Source organism: Phragmites australis, chromosome 17, assembly GCF_958298935.1.
Source record: "Phragmites australis chromosome 17, lpPhrAust1.1, whole genome shotgun sequence".
Classification (NCBI taxonomy): Eukaryota; Viridiplantae; Streptophyta; class Magnoliopsida; order Poales; family Poaceae; genus Phragmites; species Phragmites australis.
The window spans coordinates 26517894-26538970 of NC_084937.1; the positions used below are offsets into that span (position 1 = coordinate 26517894).

The 21077-nt window shown below is 41.8% G+C and overlaps 3 protein-coding genes and 1 pseudogene across 3 annotated transcripts; 3 read left to right on the plus strand and 1 right to left on the minus strand.

Annotated features, from left to right (window-relative positions):
- Positions 1-1385: 1385 nt before the first annotated feature.
- Positions 1386-4571, plus strand: LOC133897477 (UPF0664 stress-induced protein C29B12.11c-like). The gene is made up of 5 exons (XM_062338208.1): positions 1386-1644; positions 2328-2439; positions 3762-3833; positions 3913-4133; positions 4220-4571. Exons 1-5 carry the CDS (start codon positions 1535-1537, stop codon positions 4323-4325), a joined length of 621 nt encoding a protein of 206 aa, XP_062194192.1. The 5' UTR covers positions 1386-1534; the 3' UTR covers positions 4326-4571.
- A 932-nt stretch (positions 4572-5503) lies between these two features.
- LOC133897432 (ankyrin repeat domain-containing protein 2A-like) lies at positions 5504-9171 on the plus strand. The gene is made up of 8 exons (XM_062338166.1): positions 5504-5644; positions 6513-6610; positions 6818-7027; positions 7112-7260; positions 7337-7505; positions 8062-8154; positions 8660-8799; positions 8887-9171. The coding sequence occupies exons 1-8, from the start codon at positions 5635-5637 to the stop codon at positions 8984-8986; spliced, it is 969 nt and encodes a 322-aa protein (XP_062194150.1). The 5' UTR covers positions 5504-5634; the 3' UTR covers positions 8987-9171.
- A 2986-nt stretch (positions 9172-12157) lies between these two features.
- On the plus strand, positions 12158-14011 carry LOC133896714 (dolichol-phosphate mannose synthase subunit 3-like; annotated as a pseudogene).
- Positions 14012-14491: 480 nt separating this feature from the next.
- LOC133897362 (uncharacterized) lies at positions 14492-20619 on the minus strand. The gene is made up of 11 exons (XM_062338075.1): positions 20399-20619; positions 17679-17773; positions 17232-17289; positions 16931-17125; positions 16588-16664; positions 16197-16279; positions 15628-15679; positions 15408-15476; positions 15235-15321; positions 15080-15144; positions 14492-14982 (listed from the first exon to the last, which is right to left on the minus strand). Exons 1-11 carry the CDS (start codon positions 20514-20516, stop codon positions 14826-14828), a joined length of 1056 nt encoding a protein of 351 aa, XP_062194059.1. The 5' UTR covers positions 20517-20619; the 3' UTR covers positions 14492-14825.
- Between the last annotated feature and the right edge of the window lie 458 nt (positions 20620-21077).

The window sequence follows — 21077 nt, forward strand, 5'->3', positions numbered from 1 at the left end:
TACAACCTTCAAACTTGATAATTCATATCTTACCTTGGCCAAGATCATGAGAGGTCACTGTTCTTGCCACCACTGGAGATCTCATAGAAGGAGACCTCACCACTGGAGATAGATGCATCCTCGATGACAGCAACATCCTGCTCAGTGGGGATCTAAAAATTGGCATGTTCGCACAAGGGGACTTCCTTTTCGCTGCTGGGGTTTTTAACACATTTGCACCTGAGGACTTCCGTTTCAGCAATGCCGACTTCATCACAGACGAGCTAGTTGAAGGATCTAGTTCTTGAACATCTAGCCCTCCTTGCACAGCCTCAGATTGTGGGGTTGCCATGAACTTTAGTGCGAACTACAATAAGATAGAGAACTATCTACCCCTGCCCTCCTCGTTTCATATATAGACTACAATAAGAATTTTACTAGTATAGAGAGTATTTTGCTGCTACAATAAGATAGAGAGCTCTAGTGCGGACTATGTGTGGAAGAAGAAGAAGAAATGAGGCCCCAGCATATGACCAATCGCAATGCCCAACAAAGCATTGCTTGTCCCTCAATAATTCAGAAAGATCCAATCTAAAGATAAAAAAGAATTGCACCTTGACTCATTCACCTTGATGGTCTGGAGAGGGAAGGGGAAGATGCGTGCGATGATCTGGTGGCACTGCTTGGTGACGAACAGCTGCACCAAGACGCCACGGGCTCGTGCGGGAGCGAGGCGTCACATCACCGGCGTGGGAGGGAGGCGTCACACAGATGAAGCCGGTGCGCGTCACGTCGCCGGCGCGGAGGGAGCTGTGTGTGGATGGAACCGACGCGTAGCCCGCCCGCGCGGCGATGGCGGATGGAGGCTGTGGCGCGCGGAGGAGCGTGATGGGGAGGAGCGACGAACGAGAGAGGAACAACAACGTCATGGGCCGGTCCACATGAAGAGAGGAAGGAGGGGCCGGCTGGGCCTGACCCGAGTGAAGAGAGGAAGAGAGCAGTTGATGTCACTCAAGAGGGAAATGGAGAAGGTCACGTGCACCACCGGAAATCCCCATGGAAACGGAAGGCAAATGAGTCAATTCACGCAATCCTTAAATTTGTCAAACTTGTCGGAAACGTCATATAAAAAAATCCGGAGGGAGTAGATGATAGCATCCTCTACATCATAATTTTTTTAGGCTACTTTATATAATATTTTAAATTTTGAGAGGATTAAAATATAATATTTTTTATTTTTAAATTTATCTTCTTTTAACAGAGCGACATGTACTTAGAGTTTAAACTTGCAATGTTTTAAGAACGGAAGCATATATTTACATTTTTATTTAAAATATAAAAAATAAAAAATCCCCCAAATTGGAGGAGGACAGCGCGAGTCTCGCGACTTTACCGACCCGACCGCTCAAGCATCGCCGCGGAAGCGAAACAGCGTGCCATCCCATTCGCCGATTCGCCAGTCGTTGTCGTCGTCTTTGTTCGGCGATCGGCGACGCGGGGGAAGGAGGAACCGAATCAAGGAGGAGCTTGCGCGGGGAGAGTAGAGGAGGGACAGATGGCGGAGAACCCGCAGCTGTTCGGGAACGGGATGCCGGTGCCGTTCTACGCCGAGCTGTTCGTCCTCGCCCGAGACGGCGTCGAGTTCCACGTCGACAAGATCCCATCGTACGTATCCTCCCGCTTTCCCCCTGCGTCTTCGTCCTGCTAATTTTGCGATCTAGCGAGGGATTGTGTTTTCTGGATGGGGATTTTGGGATCGCCAGATTAGGTTAGGTTTGATGGGTAGAAAGTTTAAGGGATTGAAGGGGATATGGAGTCCCGCTCGGAATCCCGGGTGGTGCGGAACGGGCACGCCATACGTGGTGGAGCGGCCAGCAGGAATTGAGCTCTTGGCTGGGATTTTCGCCGGCTAGTCCATACCGGGGACCGCCATTGGTTCGGCAGCAACCCCTTGTCTCACGACGAATCTGGTTGGTTGGTACATTTCATCGATACGTTTTGCAGGGATGGCATCGATACTACGTTGGTTGCCCCAAATTTAGAGAATTTGGAGCGCTAGCTGGGAAGAACTGTTAGATGATAAGGGAAACTGTGTTTGATCTTGGATGGTCGATATTAAAGTTATCCCTGCAAAACGTAACTACAAGAATTTGGTGGAAAATAGGAATTTCTTGTCACTTGCAAGATTGAGCGTCATTTGCCACCTCAGTGCCTAATAAACTTGATGGGTGGATTTATTCTTTGGATAAGGCTTAAGCTTATGCTTGTCTTGGAAGCTTATATTTTTAACTGCTCTGGGCAAATATAGCTGACCATATTTGCTTATTCTTGCTGCTCTTATCAATCAGAGCTCCTGGCGGTCATGTGAAAACAAAAGGTACAATTTACCTGTCTAATATAAGGATGGTGTTCGTTGCCAACAAGCCTGTTGGTAACTTCTTTGCTTTTGATATGCCCCTGGTAAGTAAAATGCCATTCTGAAAGTCGGCTCTTTCTATCTCCTCTTACAGAGTCCCAACAAAATGTAAGGGTGAAAGCACAAAAAATGGGGAGAAAAAAAACTGCAATGGCACCTAATGAAAGCTGTTGTCAAACCATGATACGACAACCACCAACAATCAGCATACAAACTCTACTCCTTGCGCTGTTTTTTACTTGTAGTTTTGGACATAGACTTGATCTCCACTTGAAATCTACCAATGTCTGACAAATAGCAATACTAGTGAATAAAGTTTTGTAAGTTTGACTGCACGTATCTTTAAACAACATATATTTGAGAACAGAGGAGGTACTTCACTATGGCAGTACAAAGAAAATGTTCTCTCCAATCTGCCCCATAATTACCGGAGGGCAGCAAAAACTGTAACACTGATGAATATGCAAGCCCACAAGCTCAAAAGAAACTAGGTAAACGCAGGAGCTCACTGGCTAAGCCAAACAAAGAAATGAAAAGGGCTAAAAGACGAAAAATCTATTAACTTCAGTCCAAAGTGTCGTTTTTAGCCTGAGTTGGTTGAAATTTTCTTAAAAAAAAGCTTTTGCTAATACCACATGGTGTATTTCTTCATAAACAATGAACCTCATCCAGTAAGATCTAACAAACATTTGAGGACGGAGCAACGATCAAGTAGGATGATATTCCTCAAATGCTTGATGGATTTTTACTGTATGAGCATTGTTTATCTAGCAGTGCAATGTGTGAATGCCTCATTTCATTTCAATATCGCCAGACCTTGACCTTCCTTGTCATTTTCAATGGTTGGGTGCAAACACGCATTCTCGTGTAATTTCTTGTAGAGAAGTTGGCCTTCTTAGCATAGGCTTTTTTAAAGGAAATTTCAGCCAGTGCAGGCAGCACTTTTGACTGAAGTTAATAGAGTCTTCTTCTTTTGGCTCGTTTGTTCTTTTTTGCTTAGCTTGCATGCTCGTGCTTTTGTACTGATGTACTTCCCGTTTTTCGTTGAGGTTGTGGGCTGTTACTGTTTTTCTGCCCTCTAGGTAATTATCGAGCAGCTTGGAGAACATTTTGTCTACTGACATAGTGAAGTAGAGTTTGTATGGTGGTTGGTGGTGGTTGTGGTGTCGTCCCCATGTATCATGGTTGCCAACAGTTTTTGTTAGGTGCTTAAGTGCCATTGCTGTTTTTTTTTTTTTTTGCCTTTCTTTTTTGGCAAGGTGCTTTCGCCTGATGTAGTGATCTAGGCTTACATGTTGGGACTCTGTAAGAGCTGCTTTCTTCACAATCTCAATCTAAATACTCTTGCCTGGTTGACTCTCTGCAGTTGTTTGTGCACGGTGAGAAGTTCAATCAGCCCATATTTCACTGCAACAACATCTCTGGATTCGTTGAACCAGTAAGTATCACAGAATGTTGGCATAAAATACTCTACATCTGACACTGCTCGGTCACTAACATTGAATGTTCCAATGCAGGTTGTTCCAGACAACCAGAACAGGGCCCTGTACTCAACTCACACCTTCAAGATCTTGTTCAAGGAAGGCGGCTGCGGTACGTTTGTTCCTCTCTTCTTGAACCTGATTGCATCTGTGCGGCGCTACAATCAGTTTGAAGCCCAGACCGCTGCTAATGTGGCACCACGTGTGGATCCTCTGCAAGCTGCACAGACTCCTGTTGATGATATGATGCGCCATGCGTGAGTGCTCAAACCGACAATTTGATTTCTGCTACTCTTGGTTGAGATTTGCTCTGCTATAAACTCACGTTGCTGGATATGTACAGGTACGTTGATCCAAATGATCCTTCCAAGATTTTCCTTCAGCAGCCTGCACCGGAATCCCACCTGAGGAGGAGAAATTACCATGGCCCAGCTGATAACGCGTACTAGTGTTTGCCCGGAATTGTCATACTTAACGTGGGATATATATTGTGTGCATTTGAGCATATCGCTTATCCAGCATTCCAGAGTTAGTCACAACTGATTTATGTTCTGGTGTGCTGTCTTCTGACTTCATATCGTACATAACGTGCGAGTTGTTGTCTCAATAAATGATGTACATACGCGGTGTCCTGTGGAAATCTAATGCAGAATATAGTTGCTTTGTTTATGGGGCGACCATGCTCCATACCATTATCCTGCGAGATACAGAAGCTAGAAACATATCCATGCTGCTTCATGTTTCCGTTGCGATGCGACTACTCTGTAGGATCATCTTCAATTATATTCTATTCATTTTGTTTTTTTTTATTTCCTTCTCTGTTTTCATTTTTTTTTATTTTCTTTCAGTTTTTTTTCGAGTGGAATCATGAAGGGAAAGAACAGATAATCTTGTTCTGAAGTGAATGAATTTGTAAATCTCTTTATAACAAAAACTATGAAGAAAAACCGTTAGAACGCTGAAGAAAAAAAAAATTCTTTCATGATAGAAATTTGGGCTCTGAAGGAAAGTCCTTGGCCATGCAGTGGCTGGTTGAACTCGTCCGTTGATATTTCATAAAGTTCAGGCCGTGGTTCATGCATGGCTAAACTATTTAGAAACAGGCGAATTTGGAAAGCATCATCGTAGGTAATTTTTAATATATATATATATATATATATATATATATATATTTGCAATAGTATTCACCTTTAATTGGTGGTTATTGGTGTCGAGGATTCGAAGTGCGGGACGATCTCTGGCACCACATGTGGCCATGACCACCACTGTCGGCTGTATGTTCAATGACTGTTTCTTTCTTTTTAAGGAAATAGTCAGCGACCAGTTTTTTCTTCTTTTGTTAGATTAGTCAATGACCAGTTGACCATCGGAACAGAACAAGCAAACATGGGCCTTCCATGATCACCTGTATCCGGGAGCCTTTACCAAAGAGGGTTCGACCTTGGTCGCGATTAGTCTCCGCGATCCGTTACCGGGACGGGGCTGGGCCTCGAAGTTTCGAATCCGTCACCTTAACTTATCATCTAGCCCGTCCATCGAGGAACGAACGGCCAGGATCTGTCACAGCCCAACTAATTACGTAGTTACCGGGGCCCAGTTGGTAATTAGATTTTTTCTAAAATAATAACCACCTCCGTCTAATTTTTTTTTGTCCTAATCAGTCATCGCCTTGTCGCCGAGCTCACGAGGGTTCCCTCTCCGAGCCGTCCCTCACCGCTGCTCGCCTCATCTAATCTCGCCAATCCGCCCGATTCCGCCATGGCTTCCGGTAACTGTCTCTGAGCGCCACTCGTCCGGCCTTCCCCGCCGATCTACGCAGTTTTTTTGGGTGTTTTTTTTTGGCCGCGTTGTTTGGTGATCCGTGTGATCCCTTGGCTCGCTTGCCTGCCGCTAGATCTGCACGGGGGGTTGCGATTTTGGGATTTTCGCTGGGTTTGGCGTGTTTAGTTGGGATGGTTGGGCATAGATCAATGCGATTGTGGGCAGAATTGTAGGGGATGCCGCCTTTGGGTCGGGGAATTAATTAGTCTGCGTTGTAGCTGTAGGGAGTCAGGTTGGAGTCAGGATTTATTGTTTCACCGAGTAGCTGCTAATTTCGTGGGTTTTCAATTTGTTGTGTTAGATAGATTGCAATTGTTCTATTTTTATTTGTTTGCTCCATGAATCATATTGTTTTACCGAGTAGCTGCTAATTTCGTGATTGCAATTGTTCCATTCTTATTTGTTTTCTCCATGAATCACTGGTCATTTGATTGGTGAAGCATAAACGTAAAGCACAATTAGATTTTTGTCGATTATAATCGCACCTGGATCTCGGTAGTGTCTGTCTAGTGACATGGGAGCTTCCTTCCGTAGCTTGTGTCCTGGTGCGCAGTACAGGCCTAGGCTGCCACAAATTTTGAACCTTGCTAGCTGCTATTACTCAATGCAGCTTGTAGTTTTCTGTTTTGAGGCAACTAGTAATTTGTGTACATTAAATCACTATTAGCTACAGGATGGAATTTTTAAGTGTCATATGTGACTTTTCCTATGTGATTAGGCTAGAATAAGCTATGATTGTTTTTTTATTGATTTCTGATGGTATAATTCTGTAGTATCTGACATGCTCCTTTTTGTTCAAACCAATTACCTTTCAGACCAGAGCAAAAATTCAAAACCAGAGAAGTCATCTTCAGCAGCTGATGCAGGCCTTCCCAATCCCTTTGATTTTTCTTCTATGAGCAGCTTGTTGAATGTACGTTTTCCCCTTATGGCCTTAATTTGTTTTTTTATAAAGATGCTGTCCCCTGCTGAAACATATTATCTATATGTTTTCCCCCTATGGCCTTAATTTGTTTTTTATAAAGATGTTGTCCCCTGCTGAAACATATTATCTTTCTTCCATTCAATTAGTTTTATTGTATTATTCTTGTATACATAAAAATCTGTTTGTCATATACAGGATCCATCTATAAAAGAGATGGCAGAGCAAATTGCTAGTGACCCTGTGTTCAACCAGATGGCTGAACAGCTTCAGAAAAGTGCTCAGGGTGCCGGAGAACAGGGTATTCCTGCATTGGATCCTCAACAGTACATGGAAACAATGCAACAAGTCATGCAGAATCCTCAGTTTGTGTCAATGGCAGAGCGTCTTGGGAATGCTCTTATGCAGGTATTATTTTTTGGATTTCTCACTTGTTGCCAAAGTTTTGCCCCTAATGCTATTTTTCCTAATGTTTTCTTGTATGTGTGATAGGATCCTGCTATGTCCAGTATGCTTGAGAATTTGGCTAGTCCAGCTCATAAGGAGCAGCTTGAAGAGCGAATGACTCGTATCAAGGAAGATCCATCCTTGAAGCCGATTCTTGATGAGATAGAGAATGGTGGTCCATCTGCAATGGTGAAGTAGGTATTGTATACTAGTCATGAGATCTGATTATGGCTTGAAAATTGCTGAGATAGTTTTCTTTACTAAATATAGGTACTGGAATGACCCTGAGGTTCTTCAAAAGATTGGCCAGGCAATGGGAGTTAGTATTCCAGGAGATTCTATTGCTTCCACTGAACTCTCTGGGCCTGAAGAAGCTGAGGAAGACGGGTACGACGATGAGTCCATTGTTCATCACACTGCAAGTGTTGGTGATGCGGAGGTAAAGGAGTTAACAAAATGACTATGGAACCTGACTTCTATTAGAGTTACAACAACGTCGATGCATGTGAGTTAGGGCATGTTTTCTCTAGATAGTTTTACGTTTTACATCCTAATCCGGTTTATTGGGCTTAAGCTCTGGAGACATGTGCTTCGAAAATGACCCATCAAAGCTGCTTCGGTGAAGGCAGCTTGCAAAACAGTTTCCATTCCTTCTGTTATTGTGGATCCTGCAAATGCTTTTATCATCAGATCAATATTTTTCGTTCTTTTTGTATTATAAAACCTGTAGTTAAATTGTGAGCAAATCTCATTTGGTTACCAGTGTTTGGCTCCATGTGGAACTTAGAAATTCTATAGGGACTTTTGAGGGATTCTACCAATTCCTACAAGTTTCCTTATTGCTGTTTTTGTTCAAAATGGGCATTTTCGTTGATCATTGCATTATATTTGGTTGCTACCATTGTCAATCTTTTATCTGCGCCTGAGGAATCTGTGTTAAATGGTTGCAATTATTTACCGCTAGTGCTTAATTTAAAAATTTAGTAACACAACAGGGTCTGAAGAAAGCTTTGGACGGTGGGGCTGACAAGGATGAAGAGGATGCTGAGGGAAGAAGGGCCTTACATTTTGCATGTGGTTATGGTGAGGTAAGTGAATCTGTTGAACTTGTTAGACTGGAATAAATTATGCAACATGCTGGCTAATGGGAATATGGACTTCCATGTTTTGTATTTCCTATTTGTCACTATTAATTTGCACATTCTGTGAGTTGATCACACTTCTGGTTTGGTTGACTTTATCCCTACCATGGTTTTTGTTATTGCTGCCAAATTGTTTTGTGCTCTTTGTGTTATGTAATTTGTTCATTTCTGCAAATGCTTTGTCTCAAGGAATTTCCTGCAATTTGTTAGTCCTTAGTTGTGACATTTCTCTGCTGACGACTACTGCACAGTTTTTGATATATAGTCTTCTGATTTTTTTTTTTGTGGCCACATGTGTTGTTGTATCATATAGCGTCAATAGAATTAGGCCTCAGCTCCAGATCGACAATACAGGCTGAAGCCTGGAAAGCTGCATTTCCTTCTTGTTTACTTGCATCTGTCAGATATCCTGACCAGCGGCAACTAGTTGAATGGTCTTCTGTGTGTTTAGCTGAAGTGTGCAGAAGTCCTTCTGGAGGTGGGGGCTGCAGTCGACGCACTGGATAAGAACAAGAACACTCCATTGCATTATGCTGCTGGATATGGGCGGAAGGAATGTGTGGATCTTCTATTAAAGCACGGCGCTGCTGTGTAAGTTCAGTCGGCTGTTTTATCTTAAGTCTTAATTTAGGTGATACTTAACCACTGTTTGCATTTGACATGTTAAAATGGTCGCAGCACGCTCCAAAATCTGGATGGGAAGACCCCCATCGAGGTCGCCAGGCTCAACAATCAAGATGAGGTCGTCAAGCTGCTGGAGAAGGACGCTTTCCTATAAAAACCAGTGGTCAGGTCCCGTGCGCATTTTCATGGTCATGCTGCGACTCAGTATTTAATCTATCATGTGTAAGAAGTGCCGTTTCTGAACATGTGGCCGGGTCATCTTGTTCTCCATATGGAGCTCACAATTATCACAGGTGTTGCCATGAATCAGTATTGCAAACTCCTCTTGTGGATTTTTCAGTGATTTCTTGACAAGTGAACTGGTTTGGAATAGCCCTCGTTGCTCCCGGAATGCCTGTGCATGAACGGCGCACGGATCGCCCGGCCTTATGCCGTCGTGCATATGCGCGCGGCGCCTGTGAAGAAGCAGCCATGGCATCTCATTTCGCCCGAAAAAGGTCAGAACCTTTATTGATTACAGATGGGTGTACAAAATAAAGAACAAGGTTGATGGAGGCGGAGCCACGATCTGGACAAGGGGAGGGCAAGACGCCAAGTAGACAACATCTCAAGAAAAATATATCGGAAACTATATATAGATTCAAATACAGGCATGGATACACACACAAAACAAAAATATGTTTGCAAATCGGTTGGATTGGTTTCACCAGTTTCTTGCATGTTGGTTAGATTGTAAGTTTCAGATTTTGTTCTCTTCATGGCTGACCAAGAACAATAGCACACTGGAACTGGAAGGAAGGGCCTTAAAAAAAGAAAGGAAGGTGGAATCAGTATCACCATAGCACCAAGAACAACTGGTTCTGTGAAGAAAAAAAGGCTGAACTGGATTGGGCTTTGCAATTTGCATCCTTGAGAGCGGAAACGGAGAAATTTTTTATTTATATATCTTATTTTTTTTTAATATTTACAAAATATATAGTTATTTTAAAATATTTTATATCTAGCTATTGTCATCCGTTAAAATAAAATATCATTCATCCAACGAGTAACACCTTATATATCAAAAATTAAATACTCTGAAATCTCCCCGGTTTGTAACTTCTTTGTCTGAACTCATCTCCCCGGTTTGTTACTTTTTTTTGTGAACTCTGAACCTTTCGTCTGACGTCCCAACCAACAGGTGACATGATTCTGCCGGACATATTGAAAAAAGGTGTCTCCTTTCAACGAATAATTTTTTATTACGGGCTGACGTCATGCATATTCATCTATGAACAATCAGTAAAATGCATTAGATTCTCTCAACCGGCGGATAAAAACTAACAAATCAGATGCTACGTTAATAGATGAACAGTAAAAACGTCGCTATAGTATAACGAAATACTGTTGCTTTGATATTCATAGCATTTAGAATTAGGATAAAATAAGGTAGTTTAATATCTATTTTTATGCTAACTAGTTGAATGTACATGTGTTGTAACGGAAGTTAAAAATTTACACACAATAACATTGCTGACTGGGCATAGCAAACAGTTACAGGAGATCTAATAGTAGCCGTTGATAGACGATCAGACGGCGGAGATCACGTTTACCTAAGTCTCAATCTAATCGCGACCGAACTTCGTGGAGCACAGAACTTCCTGGAGCCCTCAGCTGCACACCCTGCTTCCTCCAGACTAGCTTTATAATCTGCCAACCATCACCACAATCATAAATAAACCACAACAAGCATCAACATTTGCAGGCACAAACAGAGGAAAGACACTTTCATATAGGCACACAAAAGGCAATCTGCAAACGAAATATGCTCAGACACAAGCAGAGGGAAGACACTACCTCACCTTGAGGGAATCCGTGAGCGACCGGACCGGCCGTGCGGCGGCATTCCTGACCTTCCTAACCCGCTCGGCCTCTACACCGCCCTTGCCCCCATCTTATGCACGATCAGCTTGAATGCGACCTCCTTCCGCTCCAGCACCTCAACATCCGCCTTGAACCTTCACACCACCTCCCTGACCCCCTCTGTTCTCCTTGCTCGCCGTGTCCTCCCCTTCCCCTTCGCCCTGGTCAGCGCCTCCTCGGAGCTCGGGAACTCGAGGAGCAGCTGCACAGCGATGGGTGCAGCATCCACGGGGAGAAGAGGAAGGGGCGCCACCGCCACTACGGCGACAGAGAGGAACGTGCAAGGTGAGCTGTGCGGAGGCCGGTTCGACGACGTCAAACGTGGCGAGGAGCGCGGATGACAGGGTAGGGAGGTGGGGGCCGCGACGAAGAGAGGGAGGAGCCTGGAGAGTAACGATGCTGCGGCGAAGGACTAGGGCCAAAAGGCCGGGGAGAGGAACATGTGAGACGCGAGGAACGCAGAGCGGGGGCACTGGCATCCTTAACCCTAGAATCGTAGGTCGGATGGAGAGAAGGGCGATGCCCGGGTCGAGAGAGGCCGAACAGGTGAAGAGTAAAGGAAATCGAGTATTTATTGAGTGATATGAGGTGGATAATTTTTGCGAAGTTTAGAGGTAATCTGCAGAACATGGATGCATTTTTTAAATAGTAGAGAAATAAATACAAGATATATAAATTAAAAACTCTTAATCTATTCACAGCTCTCGTTTAAGAAGTTCTGAAACTACTATGACCGGCTCTAAGAATTAGAGCTTCCAAACTTGCCCTTGCTCTACCTCACTTACACTGTACGCGAGGAAGAGAGGGGAAACAAAAACAGTCTTTCTCTGCTCCACCGCTTCGATTCTCTCCTCGCCTGCTCAAATGTAGCTGCTTGCCTGGCTGCTCGGTTCCCTTCTTAGCACTGAGTCCAGTTCCTGACCGGGCTAATTGATGTCGAATTTTGTTTTCTTCAATTGGCATCGTTCAACCTCTAAATCCGCTCAGTTCAGACTTCAGAGGTGCCCGTTGCATCTTATGGAAAAGCGGGACCTGCTGTGCAGGTTCCAGTTCGCGCCGCACTGTGTAGTCTCGCTCGCATCTCCCCGGTTTGTTACTTTGTCTGAACTCTGAACCTTTCGTCTTCGTCATAGTTCTCCTTCCCCAGTTACCAAGATCATTAGCCGTTTCCGATTATTCGACCATAAGCTAGATGCGGGGTGAGAAATATAATGCGCGCATGCATGCTGCATACCCCTTGTGCACTTGCAACTTTGCTAGCATGCATGCTGCATACCCCTTGTGCTTTGGCCTTTGGGTGTCAATACTGTTAGGAAAGTCTGAAACTCATTTGTTGCAAAACCTTTTTCAGCGTAGCTATGTTTTTTACATTTGTTTCTTATCCGTATTTTTCATGGCAGGAGAAGAACGCTGCATTGCCTACATGAAGCACATATTCAAGACCATGGCAGTGCTGGTAGCAGTCTCAGCCGTCTGGGTTGCCCTCCTTGGAACCTCAACTGTTCCTCGAAGTTATACTTGGCTGGTCAGTGTCATTGATTTATTCAGTTGCCAATTTCTTCAACAAATATATGCTTGGCTGTTTGTTGTTGTCGTTGTAGCTCCCTGTCTACTTTGTAGTGGCACTTGGATGCTATGGTCTTTTATGGTTGGATTTGGGCTGATGTTCTTCCCTACTTCCTCCATAAAGCCATAGGCAGATTCAGTGGTTAGTTCAGGTGAGTCTGGGACTATTCGGAGATCTGATCTATTTTTGTGCAAGTATGTGTTGGGGTCAGGGAGCGTGGACGAGGATCCCCTGACTTCACGAGGAGTGAAGTCAACTCCGCAGTGAGCCGTTGGATCGTAAGTGTTCCCATGACTGTATTCGGACTGTAAATCACTGTATCACCTCTCGTGAAATACTGTTCCCCTCTGGCTTCACCCATATGAAATCAGGGTGAAGTCAAAGGATTTGGATCCAGGGAGCGTGATGCCGTGAGCATAGTCACTCAGCCAGAATAGATGTTTAAGGTTCAATGTTGCAATGCCATAAGCTTCAATTGATCTTGTAATCTTGTATATCACTCAGCCAGTGCAGATGTTTGAAGTTCAATGTTGCAATGCCATGAGCTTCAATTAATCTTGTAATCTTGTATGTTCAGTGTTGATTGCAATTTCCAAATTTGCGTGATCTTTAATTTATCCAGTACAAACAATTGATAATCATTATAGAAGAGAATATATCTTAATGTCATTGATAAAATTTAGCAAGAGCTTAACAAGTAAGTTACTAATTATTTTATCCTTGCCTAGAAAATCAAGTACTAGCTTTGATCCTTATCTAGAAAAAGGGAAAAGAGAGAGGAAAGCGGCACTAGCTAACCGCTGGAGCAGATGCATTGCACGATAGAGTACTAGTTGTTGTTGTTAGTTGTTTCAATATTTGTTTGACAGATATCGATGTTATTATTTTTCTTTATTATTCAGATTACTCACATGATACTTAACTAGCAAAATTTTAGAAATTAGATTGTGTGGTTTGTGCCAAACTTTGAACCATTATATGGTTTAATCATATTTATTGAGCTGGATATTTTCTTCAAAGTAATCGAGAATGACATAATCGAGACTTTCATGGCTATGAGAAAGAGCAAAGTGAAGAATCTAGAGTAGTATTGTTATCTCCTATTTATGTAAGACCTTATTTTATATTTGAACAATTTATATTGTATTTTTTTTACAAAATTTGAACTTATTTGTTGAATTTACGATATTATGAATTTTTTTAATAAATTTGTATTGTGCTTTTAGGAATTTTCTACTTATATATTGATTTCATGGTCTTATGAAAAGTTGGAATGCCTACCCAACGCAAAAATCCTAACTCCGTCTCTGCACGAAGCTGTGCTACTGCAGCAGGTTAGCTGTTCTAGTCGTAGTAGCCTGAGATTTTGATCAATGATATTGTATTGTCATTTTGGAAATCAATTATAGCCAGGACCTGGGACTTCTTCCGCTAGTTCTCTTTTATTTTCTTGGTTTTCAACTGGCATATAAAGGAGATAAAACTTTGTAACGTCTTTAAGCCCTATTTACAGTACGTAGTATCAAACTTCATAATGACCATTACCAGCCAAGCCAACTGATATCAAATTTCTATTTTCTGTCAAACTATATGCTTTGTTTATGCTCACAGTTTCACTCGTAACGTTCTTGAGCCTGACTTACTATGCAGGATATTGTGGAGGCAAAGGAATTCTTAGCAAAGAAGGGTGTTGATGTGGTCTCTGAGTGAGGCCAATGTCAACCGTCATTGTTTTATAACCAGTTAGAAGGATCATCCTTCCTTAGATTAAGTTGCTTCTTTGATACCATAACTAGCAACATGATCTCACTGTGTTCAGATACATTTGCCAACTAACACAGTTTTGGTGAAGAAACTTGTTATTCTACTTTTGTCAAAGGCCTTCTTTTTTCTTCAGGAAAAAAAAAACATATACTATTGTGAATGATGATTTGTTAACAAGCATATTACTGTTCAGTGGATATTTGTTTCCTTAATTTTTCTGGATTGAAATATCTTCAAGGCCATTGTGCATTAAATTCACACTCTCTAACCTGAGTCTCAATCGCGCTGTGCAATATCACCTTTCTGATTGTGTTTGGACTTAAAAGCTCCTTTCATGGTTCATTTTTCAAATTCCGTGCCGTAGTTTCTATGCAATTACAAAGTAAACCCACTTACCACATGAAGAAATTTTTCTTCAATTTGCACTGACTCCAAAATGATTTCTCAACATTGAAAATTCCAAACTCTTAAACCATCCAGAGTTCCAAACACTATGCATAATAGCACGAGGAAAAAAATAATATAACCCTAAACAATACATTTTCTATGAAAAGAAAATAATATAATGGACCATAAAACACGTATACTTCATGCTATGCAGTGCACTTGTTCTACCTATAAACCTTCTTTCACACATCAGAAAGCAAAAGAAAGGAATATTACTTCACACCAAAGGTTTGTCTAGCCATCTGTACCAACAAATATTGTACTGTGTACACATGTCCCCTTACAGGTCTAGTTTGCAGCAGACAGTTTCCTGCTACCCTGAGGCAGTAGCAGCTGATGAAGACTCCTTGTTGGAGGCGGGTCCATCTTCTCCGACACCGGGGGCTCGCTCCGTGCGGTTCGCAGTTGCAGCCTCCTCGTCCATGGCCCCTGTAACTTGCGCCGTCTCCTCGGCAACCTCCTTCGAGCCCCTGCTTGCAGCAGTTCTAAGTGGTGAGTAAAGACTGGAGCAGTATATACCTGTGTTATTCATGTTCAGAGACAACAGAAGCTGAAACGGGACAGTACTTGTATGAATATATGACAAGGCCAGCTGCTGTGCCAGCAAAAGCAACGAAGTACATCCAGTCAACCTGCAGAAGTGCAAAGTTTGCTTCCATCAGATCAATTTATAAATGATTACTGCGATAAGCGAATGGAGAAAGGAATTCATGTGCTCATACCTTCTCATGGTAAGCAAAGATGCGGATTAGAACAGCCCACATGTCCGAGGTCAGGAGTGAGATATTCAGCATGGTTGCGCCACATATCTGAAAGAGAAAACAGAGACAGACTTAGTGTTGTAGAATAAATATCTCAGTCATGAATTTCCCCACAAGAGGGTAATGGTCTCTACCTTGAGTATAATAGGTACTGTCGAGTAGAACAAGAACATTGCCAGCGCAAATCCAATGAAAGGAAGAATCTGAAGATACAGAGGGACATAATTAAAAAAAATCACGACTGACAATGTAAATATCTAATAAAACCTGCATTATGGTTCCCTCATTTTTTTTAGAGTTTAGAAAAATGACCATATATTATTGTCTGAACTGCAGGGAGGGAACGAGACTCACCGCACCAGCATTCCAGTGGGTTGATCTGAGCTCCTGTCGCTCAAGTATGCTTCTGAAGCATTGTCAAGGAAATAGAATGCGGGAGTGTATTTTCTTGGTATTCCAAATATAAATGAGGTAATATGAGACTCAAAGTGACTTAATTCGGTCTATGATTGAAAGAAATCCTGTTTCACAAATTCCTTGTTTTGATCTAATCACTAATCTTGAATGTTTATAAATTCTGGGCTTGTTTTGAAAAGGGAGGCTCACTCTTAGAGTATTGTTAGTTCTATCAAGATCATCGTATACTACAAATTGAGCCTTCATTTCATGCAGAATAAGTTATGAGTAAGTGTTCATTGATATTGCTCAATCGTAATGTGGCAAGCAAGAATATTAAAATCATCAAGCACGACGGGATGATGTAGTTGAATCTATCAAGCGCTAACAAAATCTGGTTGCTTTTGTTGTTTGTCAAGTGGAAGTGCTGCTGAAAAAATTGCTGAAAATAAAGAAACTACTGAAATAAACTGCATCGGAATCAATTGCTATTGTATCAAGCCATCTGTTTGGAAGCTATAGGATACATCTGTATACCACTTATAATTGCTCCAAAAACACCTAGCATTGCCATAACCTCAACTCTGTTGCTTTTCTTGACAAAATACTCCTGAAATGTTGTAGACAGAAATTTTAGTTTCCCATATATAACTCTATTTTATGGTCAAAGCAATGTGACATTCAAGGCTAAACATTGCATCAATCATTAACTCAGTGAACAATTGAACACACATATTCATCTCACGAACATGGAGAAACAGTAGCAACGAGCAAATCACGCATATGTTAACAAGGATCAAGTCCAGATGATAAGTATGCTAAAGGAGAATGGTAATGTTCATTGATGAGAGCGAAGTTTACAAGTCTGACGTGCAGTTCGAGGCAAAGAAGTGAGAGCGAAGTGTAATTGCTTCTTACCTCAGTAACATTACTGACGGCATAAAGCGTGGACCCTCCAATGACAAGCAAATCACCTTTCAAGGGGTTGGGTCCTTCTGCAAGACATTCCAAAATGTGAGTAAAAATGAATATTTCTGTTTTGTGATAAATTCAGAAGCTTTTATCTATTTGCCATTTTCTAGCAGAGCTCAGTTTGGGGAGATTGGAGGATCAGGTATGCGCTGCTAAGACCACAAAAGGCTGAGCAACGAAGAACCAAATTGAAACCCAGATATTGAGTAGAAAATCTCTTGCTGTTCTAAGGCTATATGAGAAGTGTAACTTTGCAAGAACTTGAATACGTAATTAAACATATTCTTACTTGCTCGACCCGAGGCATGCACATCAGAAAATACTGCCAATATAACGCCAGCCACACAAACTCCAACACCAATGAACTTCCTCAACCCATACTTTGTCTTCAAGAAGATCCAAGTGAGAACAATGACACATGGAATCGCCCAGATATCCAGGAGCATCACGCTCGTCAAGGACGTGTACTGAAAAGCCTTCACAACTGCGTGAACAAAAGAAGTCAAGTTAGCATATACCCAAGAAAAGAGAAAGAAACTCCAGTTCCAACAAGATTGCCCTTTTTACATTCACTAATGGTAGGTGCATACCGATGTAGTTGGCCTCCACATCAATGATGCCAAGGATCAAGTAGTAGTACCATTTAATCTGCAGAAATGGAATGTGAAAAACATTTCAGGCTTCCTTTTGATAGAAACTTTCACATTACTACATCGTCGCATAAACATCGTGGCGACGATGAAACTTCCTGAGCAACTTGTGAAGAACAGAATCACAATATATCTTTGCTAACATAAAGACACGTTAAACATGCAGCGTACACGCATCAATCATACAAGAAGAGGAACAGTAAAACACAAACTACTGGTCCAAAGGAATAATCTAAAGGCTGGGCATGTGCTCCTCAAAACCCAAAATAGCATCTCAACGTTTGATCTTCAACTAAAATATTATTTTCGTGTCCTGAAACCTATAAAATAAACAGGAAATCCACAGCTTTTAAGATCTCCGTGCAAAGAGCAGTATCCAAACATTACCGTCAGATGTCGCCTTTTGTATATCAGTGTCCCCCCATAAACAAGTGCAAGAAGGATGTAATTCAGCAGTGACTGCGATGTTGGTGCGTTGACACCTGAAAAAAAATCCCAGCGTTCAATCTTATCATCACACCCAATTTACTCGCTTTTATATACAAATCATCTGTCATCTGCACGTGGTGTCCATTTGCAATATATTTTTTCCAGAATTTTTTTAATATTACATTTTTGTACAGATATTACAGAAATAATACCGAAAATGAGGAAATTGCAAAAATAATACATATTCGCCCAACGGTATGACGAAAACATATTTTCGCCCTATCGTATGGCGAAAATAGATGACGTGGCACCGGCGGCAGGTTAGGGGTGCCCGGCTGAAGTATTGAGGCAATTTTCGCCAATCCATTTGACAAAAATTAATTGTCGCCAAACCATAGGGTGAAAATTAAATTTTGCCAAACCGTTGAACGAAAAAAACGTGTGAGGTCAGTGGGCCATATCTCCTGGCCTATGAGCTTAGTGTGAACCATATCTCCCGCGTCGGAATGCCAAAAATTATTTCTTCCGTCGAGAAAATATTATATCACATTTTTATTTTGCAATTGACTTATTTCTGATACGGAATGGGGAACACCTGATTTCAGACTGATTGGAGAACACTTGATTTAGGTGAACCATACTGAACTATATTATCAAGGGGGGTTATGGTTCTTCATAACTTGCATCCTTGCTTTGTCAGACAAGTTCCATTCTTCTAGGATGATAGTATTAGAGTAGTCATCGTCTACATCATCCTCATCATCATCATCATCTACATCTACATTTACAGATTTTAATAAAGCTTCTTCATCATGAATTGCATTACGGTCTACGTTCTCAAGCTCAACACTGATTTCTTCAATGTTCTCCCCTATATCAACATGATCCTCCTCAACCCCTACCGCCCGCCTATGCATAACAACCTCTGTCTCTGTCATCTGTCTTTGTTCAACTTCCCCCGTCGACATTTCTTGCCCGCGTATATCCTCTTCTTCTACTGGTGTTGTTGCACTGCTACTATCATCCGCTTCTCTTGGATATGGTTACACAAGGATATTGAACTTAGCCCTACACCGCCTGCACCACTCCAACGATTTCAACCACTTGTCCGTTCGATACACCGGCTTTAACTCCTAACAAACTGGATTTAACGTACGAGTCCACATGCATTGCATCGTAACAGAATAAATATGAGGGTCAAGCTGAAAGTATTGGGTGAACCACATTTTCATCTCCTTCATCCTTGTATCCTCAGAGTTCGGGTGCACAATGATGATAAATGAAAAATTGTTTAAATTAACACCTGATGAACTATTACGGATTTGACCATTTCTATAGAATACTCTAAGATTTATAGAGTTTGACATAACTGTCACCTAAAAAAATATATCAATTAAAAATAAAATAAAATTACATTTATACAATACGACTAACTTAAAATTGACTAACGCAATGACCATACCAACCCACCGTTTCTGTTCCTACAACAAAAAGTACTATAGTCTTCGTTCCCTAAAATCTAATCAATATTATTGTCCTAAATCTACATCAGGATATCATTATTAAATAAACATATTACTAGCACCAATAAATTGAATATATTTAATTCTCAAGAACTTATTAATTAATACCATTTGATATTAAAATTTTAACATAATATTTCGGTGTTATATTGCTTTTTGGATCCTCTCTTTGTTTTATTATTTTCTGTTGCAAACCACTAGTCCTAAGTTCAAAATAACTAGAGTACCGAGATCTAATATTTACATGCAAATATATTTTATTTTCTTAACATAATACTAAAAATAATCTAATACAAAGATTTTTACCTAAAATCAACATTTACAAAGGAAAATTTATTTTTCTAATCCCTAATTTAATCTAAATACACATAGAGCGATAAACATGTATCTAAAATATAAATATAAAGACAAAATTACCTTAATATTCTTATTCTCCTCCCATTCCCTTCCACTTCCTCTTCCCCTTCTCCTTCCTCCTCTCTCCTCATCCTCCTTTTCCCTCCTCCCTTTTTCCTCCTCCCTTCCTCTTTTCTCTTTTCTCTTCTCTCTTCTACTGGCGCGCTCCCTCTCTACTAATGACTCACAGCAGCGAAATGCGATGGGCACAGCCGTGCGAGCGTAGGGGTGAGGGGATACAGGGGGCTGGATTTTTCGGTCTCCCGTTTGGCGAAAATTGTATTTTCGTTGTACGGTTTGGTGACAACTAATTTTCGCCAAATCGTTTGTCGAAAATTGCCTCGAAACTATCGCCGGACACCCCAAACCTTCCACCGGTGCCACGTCTTTGGCGAAAATAATATTTCACCAAACCGTTGGACGAACATGTATTAATTTGGGAATTTCTTTATTTTCGATATTATTTCCGCAATATCTGTAAAAAAATATTCTATTTTTTTCCAAACAAAAAAGAGGCAAACTTGGCAGTTAAAGCTGCAAGTGCAAGGGTCGAATGCCAGCGTCTGAGGTCTCAGCCACGCATGAGGAACTTGTGAACTAAAATCACGGCAAAACCGAAGCCACAGCTCATATAAAAAAAAACCCGCCTTTTTATGTTCAGACTGATACCAAAATCCAGTATTTCTGCACTAGTACTGTGCTCACTGCCGTCGTTACATGGGAACAGCAGAGACGGCGGCGGGCGTGCCGCGTGCGTACCTCGGCGGGCGAGCTCGGAGGAGGAGAAGCTGGTGGAGGTGATGAGCAGCGAGACAAACTGCCCCAGCGCGAGCCCCACGAACACCTCCCGCCGCAGCCACCTCTCCGGCGGCGCCATTGCTCGCTTCTTCTCCCCTCTCTCTTTTCTCTCTCTCGTTGGCCCCTTTCCTAGACGCCAACGTCGCCGTCCGAGTGTGCGAGATTGCGAACGAGAACGAACCAACGATGGCTGCTTTAGTACGCATTCCATTGCTATTTTACTCGTTTTTATATAGAAACCATCTGGTCAGCGCCGCTGCTGGTGGGCCCCCGGCGCCGCTTGCGAATTTGAATCATGCAAGTTGAACGCTGTTTGAATAAACAGGGTCCTGACCAAATCTTGGATTGTTGAGGGAATTTTAGTTCGTTTTTCTTTGCACGAATCACTCTCGAACTCTAAAAAAACCAATCACTCTCGATCGTTGATCGAAGAAACATGCAACTAGTTTTTAGCACCGTGTTAGTCTTATCTCTAGTGTTTTGTATAATTATCTATTGTCTTGTGATCCATATTCTCAAATACTGACGGGACGATAGCAAGGCAGTAGAACCAATCATCTCTGTAAAATGGGACCGAATGATAGATGCAAAATGAACTGCTAGAGCATATCTTCTTTCTCCCTAACTCCTCTTCTTCTTC

Coding starts and splice junctions, on each gene's coding strand:
- LOC133897362 (XM_062338075.1), bottom strand. CDS start 20,516: ATGGCGCCGCCGGAGAGGTGGCTGCGGCGGGAGGTGTTCGTGGGGCTC. Junction 17,126..17,231: donor TGTGGAGGCCAACTACATCG/GTATGCACCTAC, acceptor TTGTTCACGCAG/TTGTGAAGGCTTTTCAGTAC. Junction 15,680..16,196: donor ATTATAAGTGGTATACAGAT/GTATCCTATAGC, acceptor ACAATGCTTCAG/AAGCATACTTGAGCGACAGG.
- LOC133897477 (XM_062338208.1), top strand. CDS start 1,535: ATGGCGGAGAACCCGCAGCTGTTCGGGAACGGGATGCCGGTGCCGTTC. Junction 2,440..3,761: donor TTGCTTTTGATATGCCCCTG/GTAAGTAAAATG, acceptor GACTCTCTGCAG/TTGTTTGTGCACGGTGAGAA. Junction 4,134..4,219: donor GATGATATGATGCGCCATGC/GTGAGTGCTCAA, acceptor GGATATGTACAG/GTACGTTGATCCAAATGATC.
- LOC133897432 (XM_062338166.1), top strand. Junction 6,611..6,817: donor CTATGAGCAGCTTGTTGAAT/GTACGTTTTCCC, acceptor TGTCATATACAG/GATCCATCTATAAAAGAGAT. Junction 7,261..7,336: donor GGTCCATCTGCAATGGTGAA/GTAGGTATTGTA, acceptor TACTAAATATAG/GTACTGGAATGACCCTGAGG.